At 65.6% G+C, this 18371-nt stretch overlaps 1 protein-coding gene across 1 annotated transcript; it reads left to right on the top strand.

The window, feature by feature from the left end:
- Positions 1 to 210: 210 nt before the first annotated feature.
- Positions 211 to 12040, top strand: CANT1 (calcium activated nucleotidase 1). The gene is made up of 4 exons (XM_067547183.1): positions 211 to 371; positions 4065 to 4718; positions 5109 to 5312; positions 6001 to 12040. Exons 2-4 carry the CDS (start codon positions 4085 to 4087, stop codon positions 6369 to 6371), a joined length of 1209 nt encoding a protein of 402 aa, XP_067403284.1. The 5' UTR covers positions 211 to 371; positions 4065 to 4084; the 3' UTR covers positions 6372 to 12040.
- The last annotated feature ends 6331 nt before the right edge of the window (positions 12041 to 18371 follow it).

The following is an 18371-nucleotide window of genomic DNA, read 5'->3' as shown; positions in this document are numbered from 1 at the left end:
CCGTCACCCTGGTGTCTAGGCGCTGCACACGCAGAATTGGATTGGCCTCCCCCTGTGCACTTGTGCAGGGAGGGCTGGGGTCCGTCATACTGGGGGGGTCAGGGCCCCCCCCCCCGAAAACAGCCCTATGGGCGGGGCCCTGCAGGGGGCGGGGCCTCCGCCGCCAGGACTACATCCCCCAGCGGGCTCCGGGGCGCCGGCCCAGGGGGTGCCGGGAGCTGTAGTGCGGCGCGCGGTGCATGCCGGGAGCTGGAGTTGCCGGGCCCGCGGCTGCGCCCTTTCCCCTCGCGCTCCCGGCCGGCGGAGCAGCGCGTGAGTCGAGAGGCCGGCGGCCGCTGGGTGCGCTCGGCTCGGCTCGGCTCGGCGCCCGGGTGAGTGGGGCCGGGGGCTGTGACATGGGTGATGGAGGGGGGAGAACTTCCCCCCCCCCCCCCCCGCGTGCAGACCTGGCAGGGAACCCAGGCGTCCTGCGCTCCCATCCCCCCGTGCACCGCCCGTGCACCGCCCCCCGTCCCGTGCTTGCTCCGTTTCCTGCTCCCGGCTCGTGGGGGGAGGGGTGCACCCTGCCGCCTGCCCCAGCCCGGGCGCGGGGCCCTGTGGGGTCGTTGCGCGGGGCGGCGGCTCGTCCTGCCCCCGGGCCCGGCCCGGCGAATGCCCGGCCCTGGGGCTGCTGGAGCCGGGCTCTGCCGCCTTCGCTGCACCTGCCCGCGGCGCCTGCGGGGCTGACGGGCCCGAGCCGGTGCGGGGCTGCCGGGCAGGCTGGCGGTGCAGCGCCGCGCTGTGTGCAGCCTTGGTCGGTCCCGGCTTCCTCCCACCCTCCCCTTCCTCCCACGGCCGCTGCCCGGTCACTGGCCGGTCCCCGCTGTCTGCAGCGCGGGGCTCCGGAGCGAGCGGACAACGAGCCTCTGTTCGTGCCCCGGGCGGCCTGCCCCTGCCCTGCTCTGCCCCTGCCCCTCGTGCAGCGCTCCGGGAGTAACAACAGCCCCGGGGGCAGGTGAGTTGGGGGCTGGCACTGCGACCCCCCCCCCCCCGAGCTTCCTTGTCTTGGGGCGCATTGACTGCCCGGTGCTAGTGCCGGCCTCCCAGGGGTTTGCCCCTTAGCGGGCGTGGCTGGCCCGGGGCAGGGCTGTGCAGACGCTCGGCTCTCTCCAGCCCTGCTGTCCTGCCCGTAGCTGCTGTTACTGCAGGGGGGGCTCAGTGGCTGCTCGCTCACAAGGGCAGCTCCCCGTTTCTGGGCAAGCCGAGTTCAGGCCCTGGGGCGACTGGGCCCGGCTCTGTGACCATTGCCCGGCCGGGCTGGTGGAATCGCAGCCTTAGCTGGACAGCCCTCGCCCCGGGGGCTTGGCTGGCAGCGTCGTGACAGCTGGGCTGGGAAAGGCAGGTGCTTGTGCCCCCATATGCCCCTGTGGTAGCCACCCCCCACCCCCCAACAAAGGCTGTTTCTGCCTCTGAAGCTCTAGCACTAAGACGTGGCTGGGAGGCAAGGTGCCAATGCGCCCGAGCCGTTTGGAGCGTCTGGCGTGTCCCGCTGGGGCTCTGCCCTTGTCAGCACCTAGTGAGCCCCCGCTGCGTCAGGGGCTCTGCTGGTAGGCAGGTGAAGTGACTTCCCCAAGGCCTCTCACAGTCTGGCGCAGCAAGGGTGAATGGGGGGGGGTTCCTGGCCCCCAGCCCCCTGCTCAGCTAGCTCACTGGGCTGCCCGAGTGGCCCTGGGTCCAGGGCAAGCTGCAGGCACGTGTGTGAGCAGGCTGGGCTGAGCTTGGTAGGTGTACCGGCCCCTTGGCTAGCTCTGGGGAGAGGGAGTGTGAGGGCTGCTGTGGCTTTAAGAAGGATGGGTTGGTGAGGGCCAGCGATCCCTGGGAGCCGGGTGCCGCGTTTCCTGGATCCTGCTCAGGGAGGGGCTGTGTGCTGGCAACTGCTGCTTGCTCCGTCACCTGTTGCACAGCTCAGCACTGGGGCTGCGGCGGCGCAGAGGAGCTGGGCTTGCCACCCTGGAACCTGCCCAGCCGGCTGCTTTCCCCCAGGAGGGGCGCCGGGCTCAGCAACAGCTTGCAGCTCTGGGAAGGCAAGTGGCTCCTGAGACACGGAATTCCTGCTGGCTATCGGGGGCCTGAGAATCTTCTTCCTGGTTTGGGGTGTGTGGGACTTGACTGCTCAGAGCCGGTGTCTTGGAGTCGGGACTCCTGGGCCCCATGCCTGGCTCTGGAAGGGGTGGGTGACCGGATCCTGGGTCCCGTCTGCGGCTCTGTTGTGGACTTGCCGCATGGCTTTAGGCGGATAACTTGGCCTTTCTGTGCACGGAGGGTTTGCACAGTTCTAGTGCTGCCCTCCTGCAGGGCTGGGGGGCTCTGCTCGGGGTGCAGGACTGTGCATGCAGCTGGGCTGCCTGCTGCCGCCCTCCCTCACCTTGTTCCCACACGCCCGCGTGGGGCTCGCCTGTCCTGCCGCAGCTCTTTTCCCTACTCCGTGCCCCATGTGCCCATAACTCCCCATGGCAGCAGTGGGTGCCCCTCCCATTCCAGGGCTGTGTCCCCGCCAGGAGCTGGGATTCTGGGCGTGCTGTGTGCACTGGAGCAGTCTGCGTGTCGCTGGCGTTCACCCGTCAGGCCCCTCTCATCCAAGTCAGGAGCTACGGCTTCCCAGCTCCGCAGCTCACAACTGCCTGCGTTGCTGCCAGCAGGGGAGCTGTAGCTGGGCCGGCAGCTGTACGTGCAAGGCAGCGTGGGCCCGTCTCGCCCTCCTGCAGCCGCGTGGGCCCCATAGCTGGGCTGGGAGTGAAACCGGTCTTTCAGGCCACTCGGCAGAGCCAGCTGCCTGGGCCCAGCCGCCACCACAGCCCTGCTGAGCTTCACCAAGCCACTGTGGGGCTCGAGCAGGAGAGAGTCCGAGCTGCTCTGCCCTGGGGTGAGCTGCCTGGGGCGCTAAGCTTTGCTCTGCTTCCTGTCTCGGGGGCAGACGGCCATAGGGTGGGGGGTGCCAGTGCTCTCCTGCCTCCCCCGGGAACCCTGACCCTCCCCCCCGCTCTCTGTACCTGCAGCGTTGGCAGGGCAGAAATGGTGATGCTGCAGCTGCTTCCCTCTGTGCTGGGGGGGGATCCATGCGCCAGCTGCAGGGCAGTGTGCCGTGGGCCGTGGTGTTGGCACGGTGCCACGTGGCGGGTGGGGTTGAGGGGCTCCTAGTGCCTGGTAGGGGATGCGGCCAGGGCTGGTCACTCCCCGCTCTGCCCCGGCGGTGGCTCGTGATCAGTGGGCGCTGGTAGTGGCCTGGTGTGCCCGGTGGGATGTTATGTGGTGGCTGTGCCTGGGAGTCAGGACTCCTGGGTTCTGGCTCTGCTCAGGCTGGCTGTGACCGTAGCCGCTTCACCTCTCGGGCTGGGGGCGTTTGGGATTTCACCTCTCCGGGTCGCAGTTGTCTTCCAGTCCCTCTGAGCCAGAGCTGCTAGGTTTGGTGTTTAGAATCTGCAGGGCAGCGTCCCCGAGCGCCCGCTGTGCGCAGAGCAGGGCCCGCCGGCGCGGGAGCCAGGGGCCTGTTACAGCTGGGGCGATCCCTCCGCAAGGTTACTTTAGTCCTGGGTGCCTGAGGGACTGGCAGGCCCTGGCCAGCCTGCTGGGCAGCACAGAGTAGATTCTCCTTGGTTGCAGAGGCTCCCAATCTTTCCATCCCCCCCCCGCCTGAGCCGTGGAGCCAGCATCAGCCCCGCTTTCCCCTTCAGAGCCTTCCCAGATGGGTGCCCATCTCCTGGGCTCTCTCGGGGGCCTCCCAGCTCCCCTTGCAGTTGAACCCAGATCTGCCGCAGCGCAAAGCGTACCAGGTGTTCTCAAGCTGCTCCCATTGCCTGAGGCTGTGGTGAGCGAGCGCCATGGGGCAGAGATGTCAGCGGAAAGCCCCACCCCATGGCTGCTGCGGGGTTTGCAGCATGACGGATGCTGTGCTGGAGCCCTGGCCTGTTAGCGCTGGGCGCCACGAGCCTTTGCTAACCGTGGGCCGGGAGCGCAGCCCCCCCAGGTCCCGGCGCAGAGCCCAGCTCCCACCCTGTCTCACTGTCGCATCTCTCGCCTGCCGCTAGGTTCTGCGGATCCCCGTCTGATGCCTGTCCCGTCCAGCCAGCGCGTGGAATGGAGTGAGCCTATGAACCCGCTCCGGATCAGCGTGGGTGGCCTTCCTGTGCTTGCTTCCATGACCAAGGCTGCTGACCCCCGCTTCCGCCTGCGCTGGAAGGCCATCCTGGTCTCTCTGCTCACCGTCGCCTTCGTGCTGCTCCTGCTCTGCTTTCACCGCTCGGCCACGGGACGGCCGGCCCCGGCCAACGCCCACAACTGGCGGCTGGGCTCGCTGCCAGGGGACAGGTACAATGACACCTACCCGCTGTCCCCACCCCAGAGGAACTCGGAAGGGGTGCGCTACAGGATCGCGGTCATTGCTGACCTGGACACGGGCTCCAAGGGCCTGCAGGAGCACACCTGGTTCAGTTACCTGAAGAAGGGCTACCTGCGCCTGTCGGCCAGCGGGGACAGAGTGACAGTGGAGTGGGACCGGGCCGACGACGTGCTGGAGTCCCACCTGGCCGAGAAGGGGAGAGGCATGGAGCTCTCGGAGCTGGTCGTCTTCAATGGGAAGCTGTACTCTGTGGACGACCGGACGGGGGTGGTGTACCTGATCGAGGGCACCAAGGTGGTGCCGTGGGTGATCCTGTCGGATGGGGACGGCACCGTGGGCAAAGGTGAACTTTGTCTTTGCCCGGGCAGTGCCTGGCGCAGCACGGATACAAGCAAACTGCAGCCAGAGCTCAGCTGCCCGGGATCAGTAACCCAGCCCCTCCCTTCATGCCCTGCTGAGCCGGGGCGTGGGCTGGGCAGCTGAGACTCAAGTCCACATGCACCCCCAAGGCGTGGCTGGCTGGGAGAGGCTTCCTGGCTGCTGCTGCCATCCAGTGGAAGTGGCTGCTGGGGGGAAGGATGGCAGGGGGCCCACCAGGCTGCCCCGGTCTGCATGTGCTTGGGGCTCTGTCCCCTGTGGGGTGCAACCACACCTTCCCCCATGAGTGCAGGGCTCCCTGCCCCTCTCGGAGCAAGGGCCTGCCCGCAAGCTAACGCTGGCTCTTTCTGCCTAGGCTTCAAAGCAGAGTGGCTGGCGGTGAAGGACGAGCGCCTGTTTGTGGGGGGCCTGGGGAAGGAGTGGACCACGACCAGCGGAGAGGTGGTGAATGAGAACCCCGAGTGGGTGAAGGTGGTGGGCTGCAAAGGAGACGTGGGCCATGAGAACTGGGTGTCCAACTATAACGCACTGAGGGCAGCGGCTGGCATCAGACCCCCAGGTAAGAGGCGGGGCTCGCCCCCAGTTGCCCACAGCCCTGGGCAGTCCCACCTGCGCTTGCAGAGAGGGAATTCCTGGTACCCTCCAGGCTGCGGGCGTCAAAGCGAGCGCTAAAGGAATTGGAGGTTTGAACCTCCCTTCCCCCCCGTACACACCAGGGGAGCAGATGGGTGGGGCTGGGTGCCAGGGGCTAGGCCCCTCCTTCCCATCGTGCCGTGGCCAGGCTTGTGTCCGCAGCAGTGTGGGGAGCCATGCCCAGCTTGCTGCTCCCTTGGGCCTGCTGGCAGCATGTAGCCCCACGGAGCTGTGGGAGGCAGGGCCGGGCTGTGTGCTGCCTGCTCTGTGTTCGGGGAGGGGGGGGGATCTGCTCCTCGCAGGCAGGCGACCAACCGGGCTAGCATCCTGCCTTGTCAAGGTGTGCTGGCTCTGCACCATCCCCACAGCGCAGTGGGATCCCGCTGAGGAGTTGCTCTGCTGGCACCTGTCTCACCTGCCCCCGGGAAAGGGGCACGAGCACCTACTGAGGCACAGGGCACGTGGGCCAGGCCTCAGGGCATCTGTCACATCCAGACTGAGCGTTAGCCGCTCCTGGCTCCCAGTCCTGTGCTCGGCCTGCTGGCCAGGCCATAGCCCCATGTGCCTGCATGTGGCGCGTGCTCTGCTTATCCAGGTCGCCCTCTCGCCCCCAGGTTACTTGATCCACGAGTCAGCCGCCTGGAGCGACACGCTGCAGCGCTGGTTCTTCCTGCCGCGCCGGGCCAGCCACGAGCGCTACAACGAGAAGGACGATGAGCACAGGGGCGCCAACCTGTTGCTGAGGGCCACGCAGGACTTCGGGGATGTCGCGGTCAGCCACGTCGGGGACGTGGTCCCAACCCACGGCTTTTCCTCCTTCAAATTCATCCCGGACACTGACGACCAGATCATCGTGGCCCTGAAATCGGAGGAGGACAGCGGCAGGGTCGCCACCTACATCATGGCCTTCACGCTGGACGGGCGCTTCCTCCTGCCTGAGACCCGGATCGGGGCCCGGAAATACGAAGGGATTGAATTTATTTAACAGGGCGCCTCCGCGCTGGACTTGGGAGACAGGAGTGGGGAAGCCCCGTGGTCGGGCCGGGGGCGCTGGGCTTTGCCTGGCTTTGGTAAGGTGGGGGCAGCGCTGCTGCTCAGCCCAGCTGCCATAGGCGGCTCCCTCCCCCCGCTGGGTGCCAGGGTTTCTGCGGGGACCACGTTGGCGTCTTCTGTAAAAAGGACATTGCTGCAGCACACGTGGCTTGAGTGCTTCAGCCCTGACCCCTGGCGGCGCAAGGCCTCACCGCAGGCTTCTGCTCGTCCCCCGCACAGCTGCAAACTCTGGTCCCCGCCACGGGCTCTGGAACAGGCTGTGTAGTGGGGGTGCTGAGAGCCCCGGGTGTGATGGAACCACTTCAAACCAGGGGGTTCCCGCACCTAGGCCTGCAGAGCGCTGGGGGCTGGCAGGAGGCTTAGGGGAGCTGTGAGGCAGCGCAGGAAGTGCCGTGGCAGGGGCCGCTTGGGGAGTGTTTCCTTTCCTGCCCCACGAGGGCAGAGGAATTGCTCAACTTCTCGGAGACTGGCCCCTGTGGTTGTCTTCCACTCCCAGCGCACCGCAGCGCTTCGCTCTCGGTGCTGTTACCCTGGAGGCCAGCAGCTCTCTGGAGAGGTCTCCCCTGCAGCAGAAAGGGCCTTCGGGGTGCACGGCAGAGCAGAGTTGGAGCAGCTCACGCCAGCAGAGCCGTGGCCAGTAGGATGGTGCGTAGCCCCCAGCCCCCAGGTGCTGCAGCGTGGCCTGGGAAGAACCTGCATAGCCAAGGAGGGCCGTGAGCAGAGCCTGTGGAGGGGAGCTGCGCTACAGGCCTTGCTATTTAACATTAAATGAACCAAATGTGAACCCCCCAACTCAGGTGTGAGCGTTTCCAGCGAGCAAGCGGCACCTTCGTCCTGCTGTCACTGGCCGCCTACAGGAAAGCCCCTCTGGAGAGATGGGGCCAGCAGCAGGGATCCCTGCCTGGATCCAGCTCCCTCCCTCATGGGCGGGGGCCAGGCGTCCCCTCTGAATGTGTGTGCCCAGCCTCAGCCTTGTTCCCTGCTTGCCTGGAGTCTCCCTCCCGCTGGCGGGGCAGGAGCTGAGCTCCAGGGTTGAGGGCTCAGATTTGCAAAGTAGTTTTGTGCTTCTCCGTAGGAGAGGAGCAGTCCAGCGCCTGACCCTGCGCTGAGACCCTGAGGGCCCCTCCATGGCCTGCTGCCATTCTCAGCTCCATGCTCCTTTGCCCTGTCCCTCCTGACAGGAGCTGCTCCCTCGTGTGCCTCATCTCTGGCCCAAGGAGCCCTCTCTAGACACGCCTGCCCTGCGCGGCCTGTGCAAAGGCCCTTTCCTCTTCAGGCTTCCCTGGGTCCTTGACCCCACTGTGTCCCCCTGGGGAGGGCCCGGATCTTCTGCAGCTGGGCAGGGCAAGGGAACCGCTAAGTGTCTGAATGACATTTGCCAGCTGAGCCGTTGTCCGATCATCTGCCCAGCAGGCCAGCGAGTCCCTCTGCCCTGGCCCCTTATGCCCTCACCAAGGGCTGCCCGACTGCACTGTGGACACAGCGAATAGGGATGGGCCGAGTGGGGATGGACAAACTGCCTTGCCCAGCCCCCTCCTTGGTCCCTCCCTGCAGGCTGCCTGAGATGCAGCATTGGCACATGGCTGGTGACTTTCCAGCCCCTGCACTGCTGTGATAAACCACACCCTTCTGAGTGGGCATGTGCCAGGCTTCCTCCATCGCTGGGTAATGGGGAACCGTGAAATGGGACAGCGCAGCTCACAGCACAGTGCGGGCTGGAATCCTGCTCTCGGCGGCGAAGTTACCACACAACAGCTCCTGCCTTCGGCTGCCAGGGCTGCAGGAGTCAGCTGTTCCCTCTCCTTCCCAGCCCCACGGGACCCAGCCCGCCAGGCCCTCTCCAGCAAAGACAGGACCTCTGCTTACAGACCCAGCCTGCGAGCCGAGCCGCTGGGCCCTGCACGGCAGCCCACGTGGCTCTCCAGAGTGAGGGCTCAGGAAGGCTGGTGCAGACGCCCCACGAGTCCTGGCTGAGACGATCCGATTCCTCATGAGCCCTCCCAGAGCAGCTGTTTGACCTTCAGTTCACCCAAGGAGCACACTGCCTCAGCCAGTGCCTACGCAGCTCTGTCCCGCGGCGCAGCCGGCCAGCCCAGCTCCACCAGGGCACAGTCCCACCCCGCGGGGCCGGGTGCGGCCCCTGCTGTGGCTCGTTCCAGGCCCACTGAGCACAGCTCTCACAGCTCCGGATCTGCCTGCGCCCTGATGCCGACAGCGCGATAACCTCACTTGCACACGGTGCGTGTTGGCTTGTGGTTTCAGAGACCCCTGGCTGGGCTGGGCCGAGCTGGCCCCCACTGTCTAAAGGGATCACTCAAGGCCCCTGCAGTCCAGTGCTGGAGAGCAGCTAGACGCAGCCATGTCAGAGGAAGGTGCACGCTCTCCAGTGGCAGGGAGTTCCCCAGGTTATGCACTGTATGGAAGTGTTTCCTTTTGTTAGTTTTAAATGTGTGGACCCTCGTTCCCCTGGCATTTTGAGCAGGTCCCGTGTTGCCTGCTGCCTCCCTGCTTGGTCCGGCGGGGGCTGGGCTCAGTGCAGTCCCTGGCCATGGCAGGGTGAAGGATGCGCCTGCCTGTGTGTGTATGGTGCTGCCTCCATCAGCTCCTCTTGCTGGCTCACAGGGTGCTTCAGCCTGCCAGGGCAGGTGCTCCTGTGTGCACAGGAGCTAGCTTGGTCCAGGCCCCGCCGTGTCTGTTGAAGGGGCTGGGAGGTGTGTCCCCTGGCCCCCCGATGCGGCACCCTGGTCTCTCTGCGGGAGCTGGGATTGGGGGGGAAGCCCAGCAGCAACAGATCGGCGTCCTGGCAGAGTGGGGGGGAGTAGTCACGTAGCCATGGCACAGTTCAGCATCCCCCTCCGCCTGCCTTTCCAGCTGCAGCTTCCTGGGCTTGGCCGGCCGGGGAGGGATGGCGCCTGCCAGGGAAGTTGTGAAATGCCAGGCTGCAATCCTGCAAAGCCTGCAGCAGGCGGGATCCAGGCTGGCTGCAGGGGCCTGGCTCCAGCACCCAGGCAGCCGGGCCAGGGGCTCTCAGGGCCAGTGGGTGAGATCAAAGGGGCTCCAAGGCCCAGCTCCGCTCTGGGCAGCAGGAGCCCCTGCTCCTGGGCTGGGCTGTGAGCTGAGTTCAGATCATGAGAGCAGCACGTGCTTTTCCCTGCAGCAGTGGGGCTGGCTGAGAAGCAAGAGGCGGGGTAGCTGCCGGCAGGCCCATCCCTCCTCTGCTGCCGGCGTGTGCTGCGCTCGCCCAGGGCTGCCCCTGAGAACCAGTGGGAATGTGCGGCAAGGGGTGCTCCGTCAGCCCCCCGGTGCTCCAGCACGGCCCTGCCTAGGCCAGCGCCGAGGGCCTGATCCACCCGCTCTTCGTGCATTGCTAGGGCCAGCGCCTCCCACATCCGCCCTTGAGCTCTTCCCCTTTCAGGCCATCTTGCACCACTGCTGCCTTTCTGCAGGCTCGTCCCTTATCCCTCCCCTTGCTCCACGCAACGACTCTGGTCCTGGCCCCGCAGGCCCTGACCGTGGGAGCAATCCCCCAGCGCTGGGCACTGCCCTTCACCGGCGCCGGACAGCGCTGGGGCCACGCTGGGTGCCCGTGAGTCGCTCCTTGTGTTGCAAACCCCACAAGGGCTAACCCAAGAGCCCAGCCTGAGTCCTCCCGGGCCTGCCAATACCGGGTCCTGGGCACAGCTGCCTGCTGCAGGGCAGGGGTTGGGATGCTCAGGCCACCCCCTCCCTTGGCTGGAGCCTGGCTGCCTGGAGACAAACCGGCTGGGCCAGTCCACACCCCCTTGCTGGGGGCAGCTGCAGCTCACTCCAGTTGAAAACAGCCCCTGCACACCCAGCCACGGTGCCCTCCCCCACCCAGGGACCAGCGCAGCCCGGAGACGTGTGGGGCTGGCCACAGCTCATCCTGGCAGATGCCCCGCGTGTGAACGAGGCCTGGTGGAGACCGCGAGGACGGGAGAGCGTGGGGTGAGCCTGACCCTGCCCCAGCTGCCCGGTCTGTACGGGGAGGGAGGGGATTAGCTGGGGGTCGAGCCCTGGGGTGTGCGCGCGCAAGAGCTGGCCTGAACTGTGGGGCTGTGCTTTTGGGTCACTGCTTCGATTGGGTTTGTGTCCCTGGGATGCTCCCTGCTGGGTTCCAGGCCTTCTTTGGGGGGGGCTTGCTGGTCCAGTGGCACCTGTAGAGACAGGGAGGGGGGAGCAAAGGCCTCAGCACCCACCGCCCCCTCAGCAGGAGGGCACAGAGCCCCCAGTGCAGCCCTGTCTGTCTTTGCCAGCAGAACCACCTCGCAAGTACGTGGGCTGGTGTGGTCCCGTCTGGCGGGGGTGGGGAGGCTGGCACCCCAGCTGCGCCCCATTCACCCAGCCCAAGCCGAGGCAGGGACGTGCATGTGACCAGCCTCCAGGCCTGAGGGGATCAGCCTGGCAGGTACCGGCATGCCTGGCACGCCGACTGTCATGGCAACACAGTGGGGTGCCCCTGCTTATGTAAAAGTGCCTGCTCAGCCAGCTGCCCCGGCCCAGCCCTGCTGCCGCGGGAACAGGTGACCTGGGCGAGCAGCTCAGGCCCAGCTGTGCTCAAGTTCAGCCCATGCTGTTCAGGGCCCATCCTGCTATGGGTGGCGCCCTGGGCTGGGTCCCTTGGCCCGGCAAGCCCTCACCCATTTCTCTAGGGCTCCCCTGCGCAGGGCGGCTCTGAGCCAAGCATTCAGGATCTAGACTCAGCCTTCAAGGGCAGAAGGGAGCCTCGTGATCATCTCGCTGACCTCCCGCACCGCCCTGACCCAGCCACTCCTGTACCAGACCCCTGCCCTCCGGCTGAGTTACTGAAGGCCTCAGATCATAGACTTCAAGCTACAGAAACTCCACCATTCACACTCGTTTGAACCTGCGTGTGACCTGTGTCCCACGCTGCAGACGAAGGCAAAACCCCCCCCAGGGTCTCTGCCAGTCTGACCAGGGAACATTCCTTCCCGCCCCCAAATCTGGCGACCATAGTGTGAGGGAAGGAGCGTCATGGGCCCGGAATACGGTCAGGACTCCTGGGTTCCATTCTCACTGCCACGCCCCTGCCACTGATCTTGGACAAGGCCCGTCTCCGCTCTGTCTCAGTTTCCCCATCTGCAGATGGGGACTAGTGCCATCACGCTGCTGTGTAACCCTGTGAGCGAAGGGGCAGGGAACGGGAAAACGTGCAATGCCCCTTTAAGAGGCCAACGTGCAGGAGCAGAGAACAAAGCGATGCCCCTAAACACCCGTGCTCTCGTAATGACTAACATCTGGCAAGGGAAGGGAGCGCCAGCGCCGGGGGCTGGGCCAGCGTCACAGCCCAGACAGACGTGGGCTTATGGGGCCTGCCACAGCCGGGTCCAGGCCGTGCTCTGTGCAAAGAGGTGTGGGGCAGTGGGGAGCCTGGGCCTTAGCCTGCGGTGGGGCTGCGGCCTGGGCTGGGTGTGAGGTCCCACCCCCTCTTTTGGGCACAGAGTGTCACAGACAGGCTACGCGGGGCAGGAGCAGACCGAGTTTCTGCACCATACCGTCTCCATGGCCGCTTAGTCCCGTCGCTCAGAGCAGCCCAGTTCCCGCCAGCCTGGACACGCACCATCTGCTACTGATGGGCTGGGCTAAGGACCACCGCTCTTCCTGCTGGGCACGGGCAGCCAAGGGCCTCTCCGCTCAGCTCTCGCCTTGGGACGCTCACGGGGAGGCGCAGCCAGGCCGGCCCGTTCTCGACACCGGGGCTGGGGTCAAAGGGCTCCCAGCTTGGTGGCAGGGGTGCGACACAAAGCAGGGCTGTGCTGTAGGGCTCTGGCCGTGCCAGGCCCTAGGCTGTGGGGCTCCGAGAGCTGGGCTTTCCCTCCACAGGGGGCTGGCTGGCTCTGAGGGGCCAGCTCAGGGTGCAGGACCCAGGGTAGGGACGGACCCAACCTGAGCACTGCCTCCAGCGTCAAACTCCCTCCAGGGCCAGGAGGGTGCAGCTGGAGTTTGGGGCTCTGCTTTAAAGCAAAGGCCCCGGTTGCACCCCTGAGCGGATGCCACCTCTGATTCCCCCCCCCCCAGCCTTTTAGAGGGCAGGTGGCTTTTGTGCTAGCCAGTCTGATAAAGGCCCTGCCCTGCTGGCAAAGGGTGGGCACAGGCACCCCCGTAGAGTGCGCTTTAGTCCTGCAGCCAGGGGAAGAGTCACTCTGGAGTCTCCCTTGCTCAGATGTGGCCTGCTCCAACGGCTCTGTCTGAAATGGAGAACTCCCGCCTCAGACAGGAAGGAACCGTTCACCAGTAACGGCTGCAGCTTGTGGTTTTCTTTTACCTGTAGCCTTGTGTGTCCAAGCCCTGACGCTGGCTTTGCTCGCCTCTCTCTCAAGCTCTGTTAAATAAACGCCCCTTTGGTTTCAGTACAGTTCCTGTACGAAGGCCAATGTTGCAGTCAGCTGCCCCGATGCCTGTGGTGCACTGCTGCCATGGATGGGGGACGGAGCCCTTGTGCGTAACAACACAGGTGTGTACGTTGGTGGCCTGCAGAGGGACAGAACCGGCCCCGCGGTGCCCAGAGCAGATCGTCCGTGCTGCCAGCAGCCGGAGGCGAGGGAGAGTTTCCCCTGGTGGGCACAGCCCCGGCTCCTTCCCGCTGTGAGCAGCTGGTAGCGATTCACCCCGGGCACCTCTGCTAACCCCCAAAAGTGTCTGTCTCCTGCGAAGCCATTTGTGCCTCTGTTGCCTGCGGGGCGCTGAGCTTGGCCGTCTGTCTCCACTTCAGACAAGCGGCAGTCACCCCTCGGGGCATGTTCTGGGCAGGGTCAGTAACCGGAGCGGCTTGTGGCGCAGGCATGAGGCCACGCGATGGCAGGCTGGGGTTATTTTGTCAGCCCGTCCCAGCACGCCAGCCCACAGGCAGCAGGTAGCTGCGGGTGCCGTGGAGCAGGCCCCCAGAGAGCACCTCCGGGGACGTCTGGCCTTGAGATGCGCCAGAGACATGCTTTGCAACCGGACAAGCCGTCGCCATGTGTGATCTGCATCTTGCTCGGCGAAGGCTTGGTCTCCTCCAGAACCGGCCCCTGTCCCAGGCTGCCCTGAGCTGAAACGCTGAGCCGGTACCACCCCAAAGCGCACGTGGGTTTCCCGCTGGACATCACCGTGGGACATGATGGAGGGCAGCTGCCAAGCGACGTTCCCTAGGGCTGCTGACTAAAGTCACCAGGAGGCTGTGCTGAAAATCCCACCCCTGAAAGCTCCAGCCCCTGCGCAGGCCTTACAGGGCAGTCCTGCCCCCAGCTGGGGCTGGGAGCTCCCCTGGATGTGCATGTCCACACCGCCCCATGGCAGCACCCAGTGCTGGGATGGGGGGAGAGAGAGAGCCATCACCCACGGCCTCAGTCCCATCTCTGTCCTCCCCCTGCCACCCAGGATCTCCAGCCTCCGCCTACCATGGCTCTCCAGCTTTCTCTGCGCTGGTCCCTGAGCTGCCAGGTGGCTGGGCAGGGAGGAGATGGCTGGTGGCAGGCTGGTGGCAGGCAATGGGCCGGGCCCTGTGCGGTGCTGCTGGCTGAGGGCTCGTGTCAGCCCATGGTGTGCGGCCTGGCACGCCTGTGCCCCCATCGCCCAGCCGCGGTCTCGCCCCCGGCGGCTAGTGCTGTGTGTGACAGGGCGCCGCCCGGCCTGGCATTGAGCTGCTGGGCCCGTCCCTTAGCTGGAGCCGGGGAGCCCCTTGTGCCTTCGTTATAGAGATGCACCTGGTTTGGTGCCCCATGGCCTGGATCAGGTCATGTGAGAGAGAGAGAGAGAGAGAGAGACTCAACTGTGGGGCTGGCCTGGCCGGTGGCCATTTGTCTGTGTTCCCAGCTCTGACAAGCCAGTCCTGGCAGCTTGTGGGCAGGTACCAGGAACCCCACGGTTAGTGCCTGGCTCCTGCCCAGACGCAGGGGGTTAGCGTCCTCGGAGCTGGCTGCTTATTTAACCCTAGCTCTGCTAGCCAGTTCAGTAATGACCATGCAAGCCTGAGCGCCCATGAGACGGCAAGGGGTCCGCGATACACCCCCTGCCCCCCGGCCGGGCACCCTCAGTCGCAGGCTTGTGTCTCAGCCTCTAGCTGAGGCTACTCACACGCATGTGCCTCTGAGCCCAGCACCTCCCAGACCCTACTGCTGCCCCCGACTCCAGCGTCCCCTCCCTGCCCAGCATCCTGTCCACCTGGAGGTGTGGCGGGGGGGGGGGGAGTAGTGGTGCGCTGCCCAGAAGCCAGGCGTTGCCCCCTGGAGACACGCTGCGCCACAGATCAGCCGATGTTCAAAGCACACGTGTGCACGCTGCCAGGGAGCTGCTGGCTGCCCCCGCCAGGGCTGGGGGTGCGCCTGTGGGCTCTGCTGGACTCAGGCGGGCACATAAGTGGTATCTCCCCAATGCCAAATGCGCGTGGTGGCAAGGTGGCCCACTCCTTGCCTGCTCCACGAGGGCTCCTCTGTCTCCCTCCTCCCATGCTATGCTGGCCGGGGGCTAGTTGGTATTTAGCTCAGCGACCCCGGACTAATGCCCCCGGAGCTGAGTGGGGCAGGTCACACTTCCCCAAGCCATTGTTTCAGCTCTCTGTAGCCCTCTGCACTGGTCACTCTCAGGTCACAGTGCTGAGGTTTCTTTTGTGGCTGCGCTAGCTAGCGACGCACAGCTTGCGCCATGCACGCTGGGAGTCGGCAGTGCAAGGGGGCGGCGAGCGCCACCTTGCCATAGCCCTACTCCCCTGCCAGCGTTGCTAGGAGCCCCCCCCCCCCCGATCACACGCCCTCTGCACCCCGCTTTGGCACTGAGCCTGCTGTTCCGCTGGCTGCATCCCAGGACTGGCCTGCTCGGCGAGCAGCCGGTGCCCTGAGTGCCCAGCTGGCTCCGTCTGCTGCCCGCCTTGTGTGCATGCTCTGCTCACAAACAGGTTTCCTTTGGCAGTCCGTGAAGGAGCTGCAGGGCCAACACATGCTGCAGGGTGAGGTGGGGGCCCCAGAGCGGAGGTGCGCTCTCCCCCCCGCCCATTCCAGCTCCGCTCAGCCCAACCGTGGCGTTGCAGCTGCTTCGGCGCACGCTGCTCTGGGCCCAGGGCCAGGCTGCACTTGTCACGCTGACCCGCCTGCCAAGCGCAGGGGCATGGCATGGGCACAGGGGAGGCCCGCCTGGCCCTGAGTAACTGTAAACAGCCGGGTCCAGCCTCCACCCAGCCGCCCTGAGCAGGGGAGGATATGTCCAGCCTGACAGCAAGGAGCTGCTGGCAGTTCAGGTGACACCCGCTGAGTCCCTGGGGGCGGCAGACAGCCTGCTGGGAGGCTGAAATGGGTCTGGCCTCTGCCAGGTTTTTGGGCACGCCCCTTCTCTGGCCCAGGAGGGTGAAGTGCCAGCTGGGACTACAGCACCCTCCTTGGTCTGGGGGCAGGGTTCAGAGACAGCCTGGGCACCAGACCCGCAGCCTGGGCCAGGCTCAAAGCCATGGCAGCGCAGCACAGAGCTCGAGAGCCTGCGCAGTGCAGGTCAGGCGGAAGCTGGGCTTTGGAGAGGCAAGCCCCTGGGGGCAGCCAGGAGCCTCCCCACTCAGCCTCCTCTGATGCCTGGAACTGGGGGTGTGCCCCTCTCCTGTCCTGCTCCACCTTCGCCACTGAAGCTTGGAGCCAGGGCCCAGCCATGCCCCTGCCAGAACCTTCCCGGCCCCCTGGAATGGCCAGCAGCCTGGCCACTCAGAGGGACGCGGGGCAGGTCCCTTTGGGGAGGGGGCTGGGGAGCTCTTTCGGAGATGCTCAGTGCTGGGATTTGGGCCAGCCTGAGATGCTGGTGTGCCGGGGCCTGGGGTCGGCTCCCCAGGCGGAGCCAGGCAGGCTCTGTTTACCGAGTGGCGAGCTGAGCAATACGCCGCATGAGGCTGGAACATGTGTTTCCAGTTATCCCAAACATGACTCATGGGCTGGGGGCAGCTTCCTCCCGCTCCTCTGCAGAATGTTCCCAGCAAACCAGCCGAGAGCAGGGGAGCCCTACTCCAGCACACGCTGGACCCCCAGAGCCGCCCAGCTCCAGCAGGGCTGTGGGTCCTCTCTCGCCGCAGCCTCAACCAAGTCGGCTCTGGCTTTGTCTCGGCTTCTCTCTCCGGGGCATTCCTCCAGCCCAGTGCTCTCGCTGGGCCTGGCCCACACCGCCCACCCCGGTAATCTTGGGGTCCGTCTCTTTCTCCTGCTGGAGCAGCTGGGTTGGCCAAGCTCTCTGTTCTCACTCCCACCTCACCCCACAGACGTGTTACTGCCTCGATTTCCTCGGCTAAGCTCCTTAGCCACATCTGCTTCCCTGCTTGCAGCTGCCCAGGGCCTCGGCCTCCAGCGCTGGGGGGCAGCTCCCAAGGCTCTGGTGCAGACTGGGGATGCAAACCCTGTCACCCCCATTCCCGAGCCAAGTTCACAACTGCCCAGCCCGAGCCAGCCTTGAGGGCTCAGCCCCTCTGTAGAGACATGGCCCAGCCCGGCCTTCAGTGACATTCTCTGTCCCCATCATAGGCCAGTGCTGCTGTGGAGGGGGACTGGGAGGGGGTGTTCGCCCCACACCAGTCATGACGGGGTTAAGGTGACTAGATGGGCCATGCCACATGGGCCGCACCTAGAGGAGAGCCAGGGCTCACTAATGCTCCATTAAGGACGCAGCTGACCTGGGCAGAACCAGGCAGGGCTTCTGTAAAGCTAAGAGGCAGCGAGCGGCCAGGGGCAGTGGGGGAAGTAGTTTCCCCTGAGAAAGGTGTGAGCAGTTAGAGGGGCTGGTAGGTAGCCGGGGCCGGGAGGAAGCTCAGGCAGATGCAGAACTCAGAGGATAGGAGGAAGCGGGCCAGAGGCCAGAGAAGTAGCAGGCAGGGCTTGGCGTGCGTTGCCCAGAGCTGTGGGGTAGAGGGTCCCGGGCTAGAGGCTGCCTCACCGTACCCTGAGCCCAGGAGGGGAGAGCGCTGAACAGCCACGGCCTGGAGGGGAGATTGGCTGAGACGGGGGGAGCAGTGGCTGGCCAGGCGTGAGCTAATGCCCAGGTGAGCCTCCAGGAGACAGGCCAGGGTGAGCCATGAACCCTGTTACAGGGGCCCTGTGGGGTGGGGGGGGGGTCCTGTGAGCCCCTCGGCCCGAAGGACAGCGCTGGCCATGTGGGGAGAAAGAGGAAATGTGCAGCTCTGCCCTGTGCTGTCTCTCGGGCACGCTGATATTCAGTACCCCGGGGGCCGAAGCACCTGGCTGGAACAGACTCCTCCTTGCAGAACGCATGTCTCTGGGGTTTGAAGATGTTGGGGCTCCAGCGAGTGCTTGAAAACCATGTGTCCAGCAGTGAAACAGCGAAGGTGTTGGGATTTAATGCAGCATCTTTAGGTCTCCGAGTCAGCACCCCGCTGAGGTGACTGGGGCAATTCATCCCCCTTCCAACTCTGGTTTCAGGCCGTCGGCAGACTCGGACAGGTGTTAGCCCAATGCCTACATGTGGGCCACGTCTTCATTGTTTCCTCCCATCCACGGGGAGGAGACTGGACCCTTTCTGCAGTGCACGCTGAGATGGGGAGCCTGCCCCGTGGCAGGGCGTGGGGTCGTGGCAGGTGGCGTGGCTGCGTGTTAGAGGTGTTGAGCTGGAGTTCTGAGCAGACTGTCCCTGCAGTCTAGTGGGCTGTACTGAGTCCTCCCAGCCCTGCTGGGCACTGCCAGAGCCACGCTGCTTCCCCTCACGCAGCGGCAGGAACTGCTGGACAGCCTGAGTCTGGAAAGACAGTCAGGTGGATCACAGCAGCAGGACAGCTGTGTCCGCTGCACTGGGCCATCCGTGGTAAAACAAGGCCTGCCCCCTCCAGCACTGACACAGAGGCCAGTGCGCAGCCAGGCCCAGGCTGAGTGTGGGTTGGAGGGGGGCTGCAGGGCCCAGAGAGGGCTGAGCTGTGTGCACGGTGAAGGACAAGGCTCTG

This window comes from Emydura macquarii, unplaced genomic scaffold (assembly GCF_026122565.2).
Source record: "Emydura macquarii macquarii isolate MOO-44397 ecotype Brisbane River unplaced genomic scaffold, CSIRO-AGI_Emac_v2 contig_1230, whole genome shotgun sequence".
Lineage (NCBI taxonomy): Eukaryota > Metazoa > Chordata > Testudines > Chelidae > Emydura > Emydura macquarii.
Note: the sequence above shows the minus strand (reverse complement) of the source record. Positions and strands in the feature narration are given on the sequence as shown.

Excerpts from the sequence above, each read along its gene's own strand:
- CANT1 (XM_067547183.1), top strand. The coding sequence starts at position 4,085 with ATGCCTGTCCCGTCCAGCCAGCGCGTGGAATGGAGTGAGCCTATGAAC. Across the intron at positions 4,719-5,108 it reads GGACGGCACCGTGGGCAAAG|GCTTCAAAGCAGAGTGGCTG; the intron begins GTGAACTTTGTC and ends CTTTCTGCCTAG. Across the intron at positions 5,313-6,000 it reads GGCTGGCATCAGACCCCCAG|GTTACTTGATCCACGAGTCA; the intron begins GTAAGAGGCGGG and ends TCTCGCCCCCAG.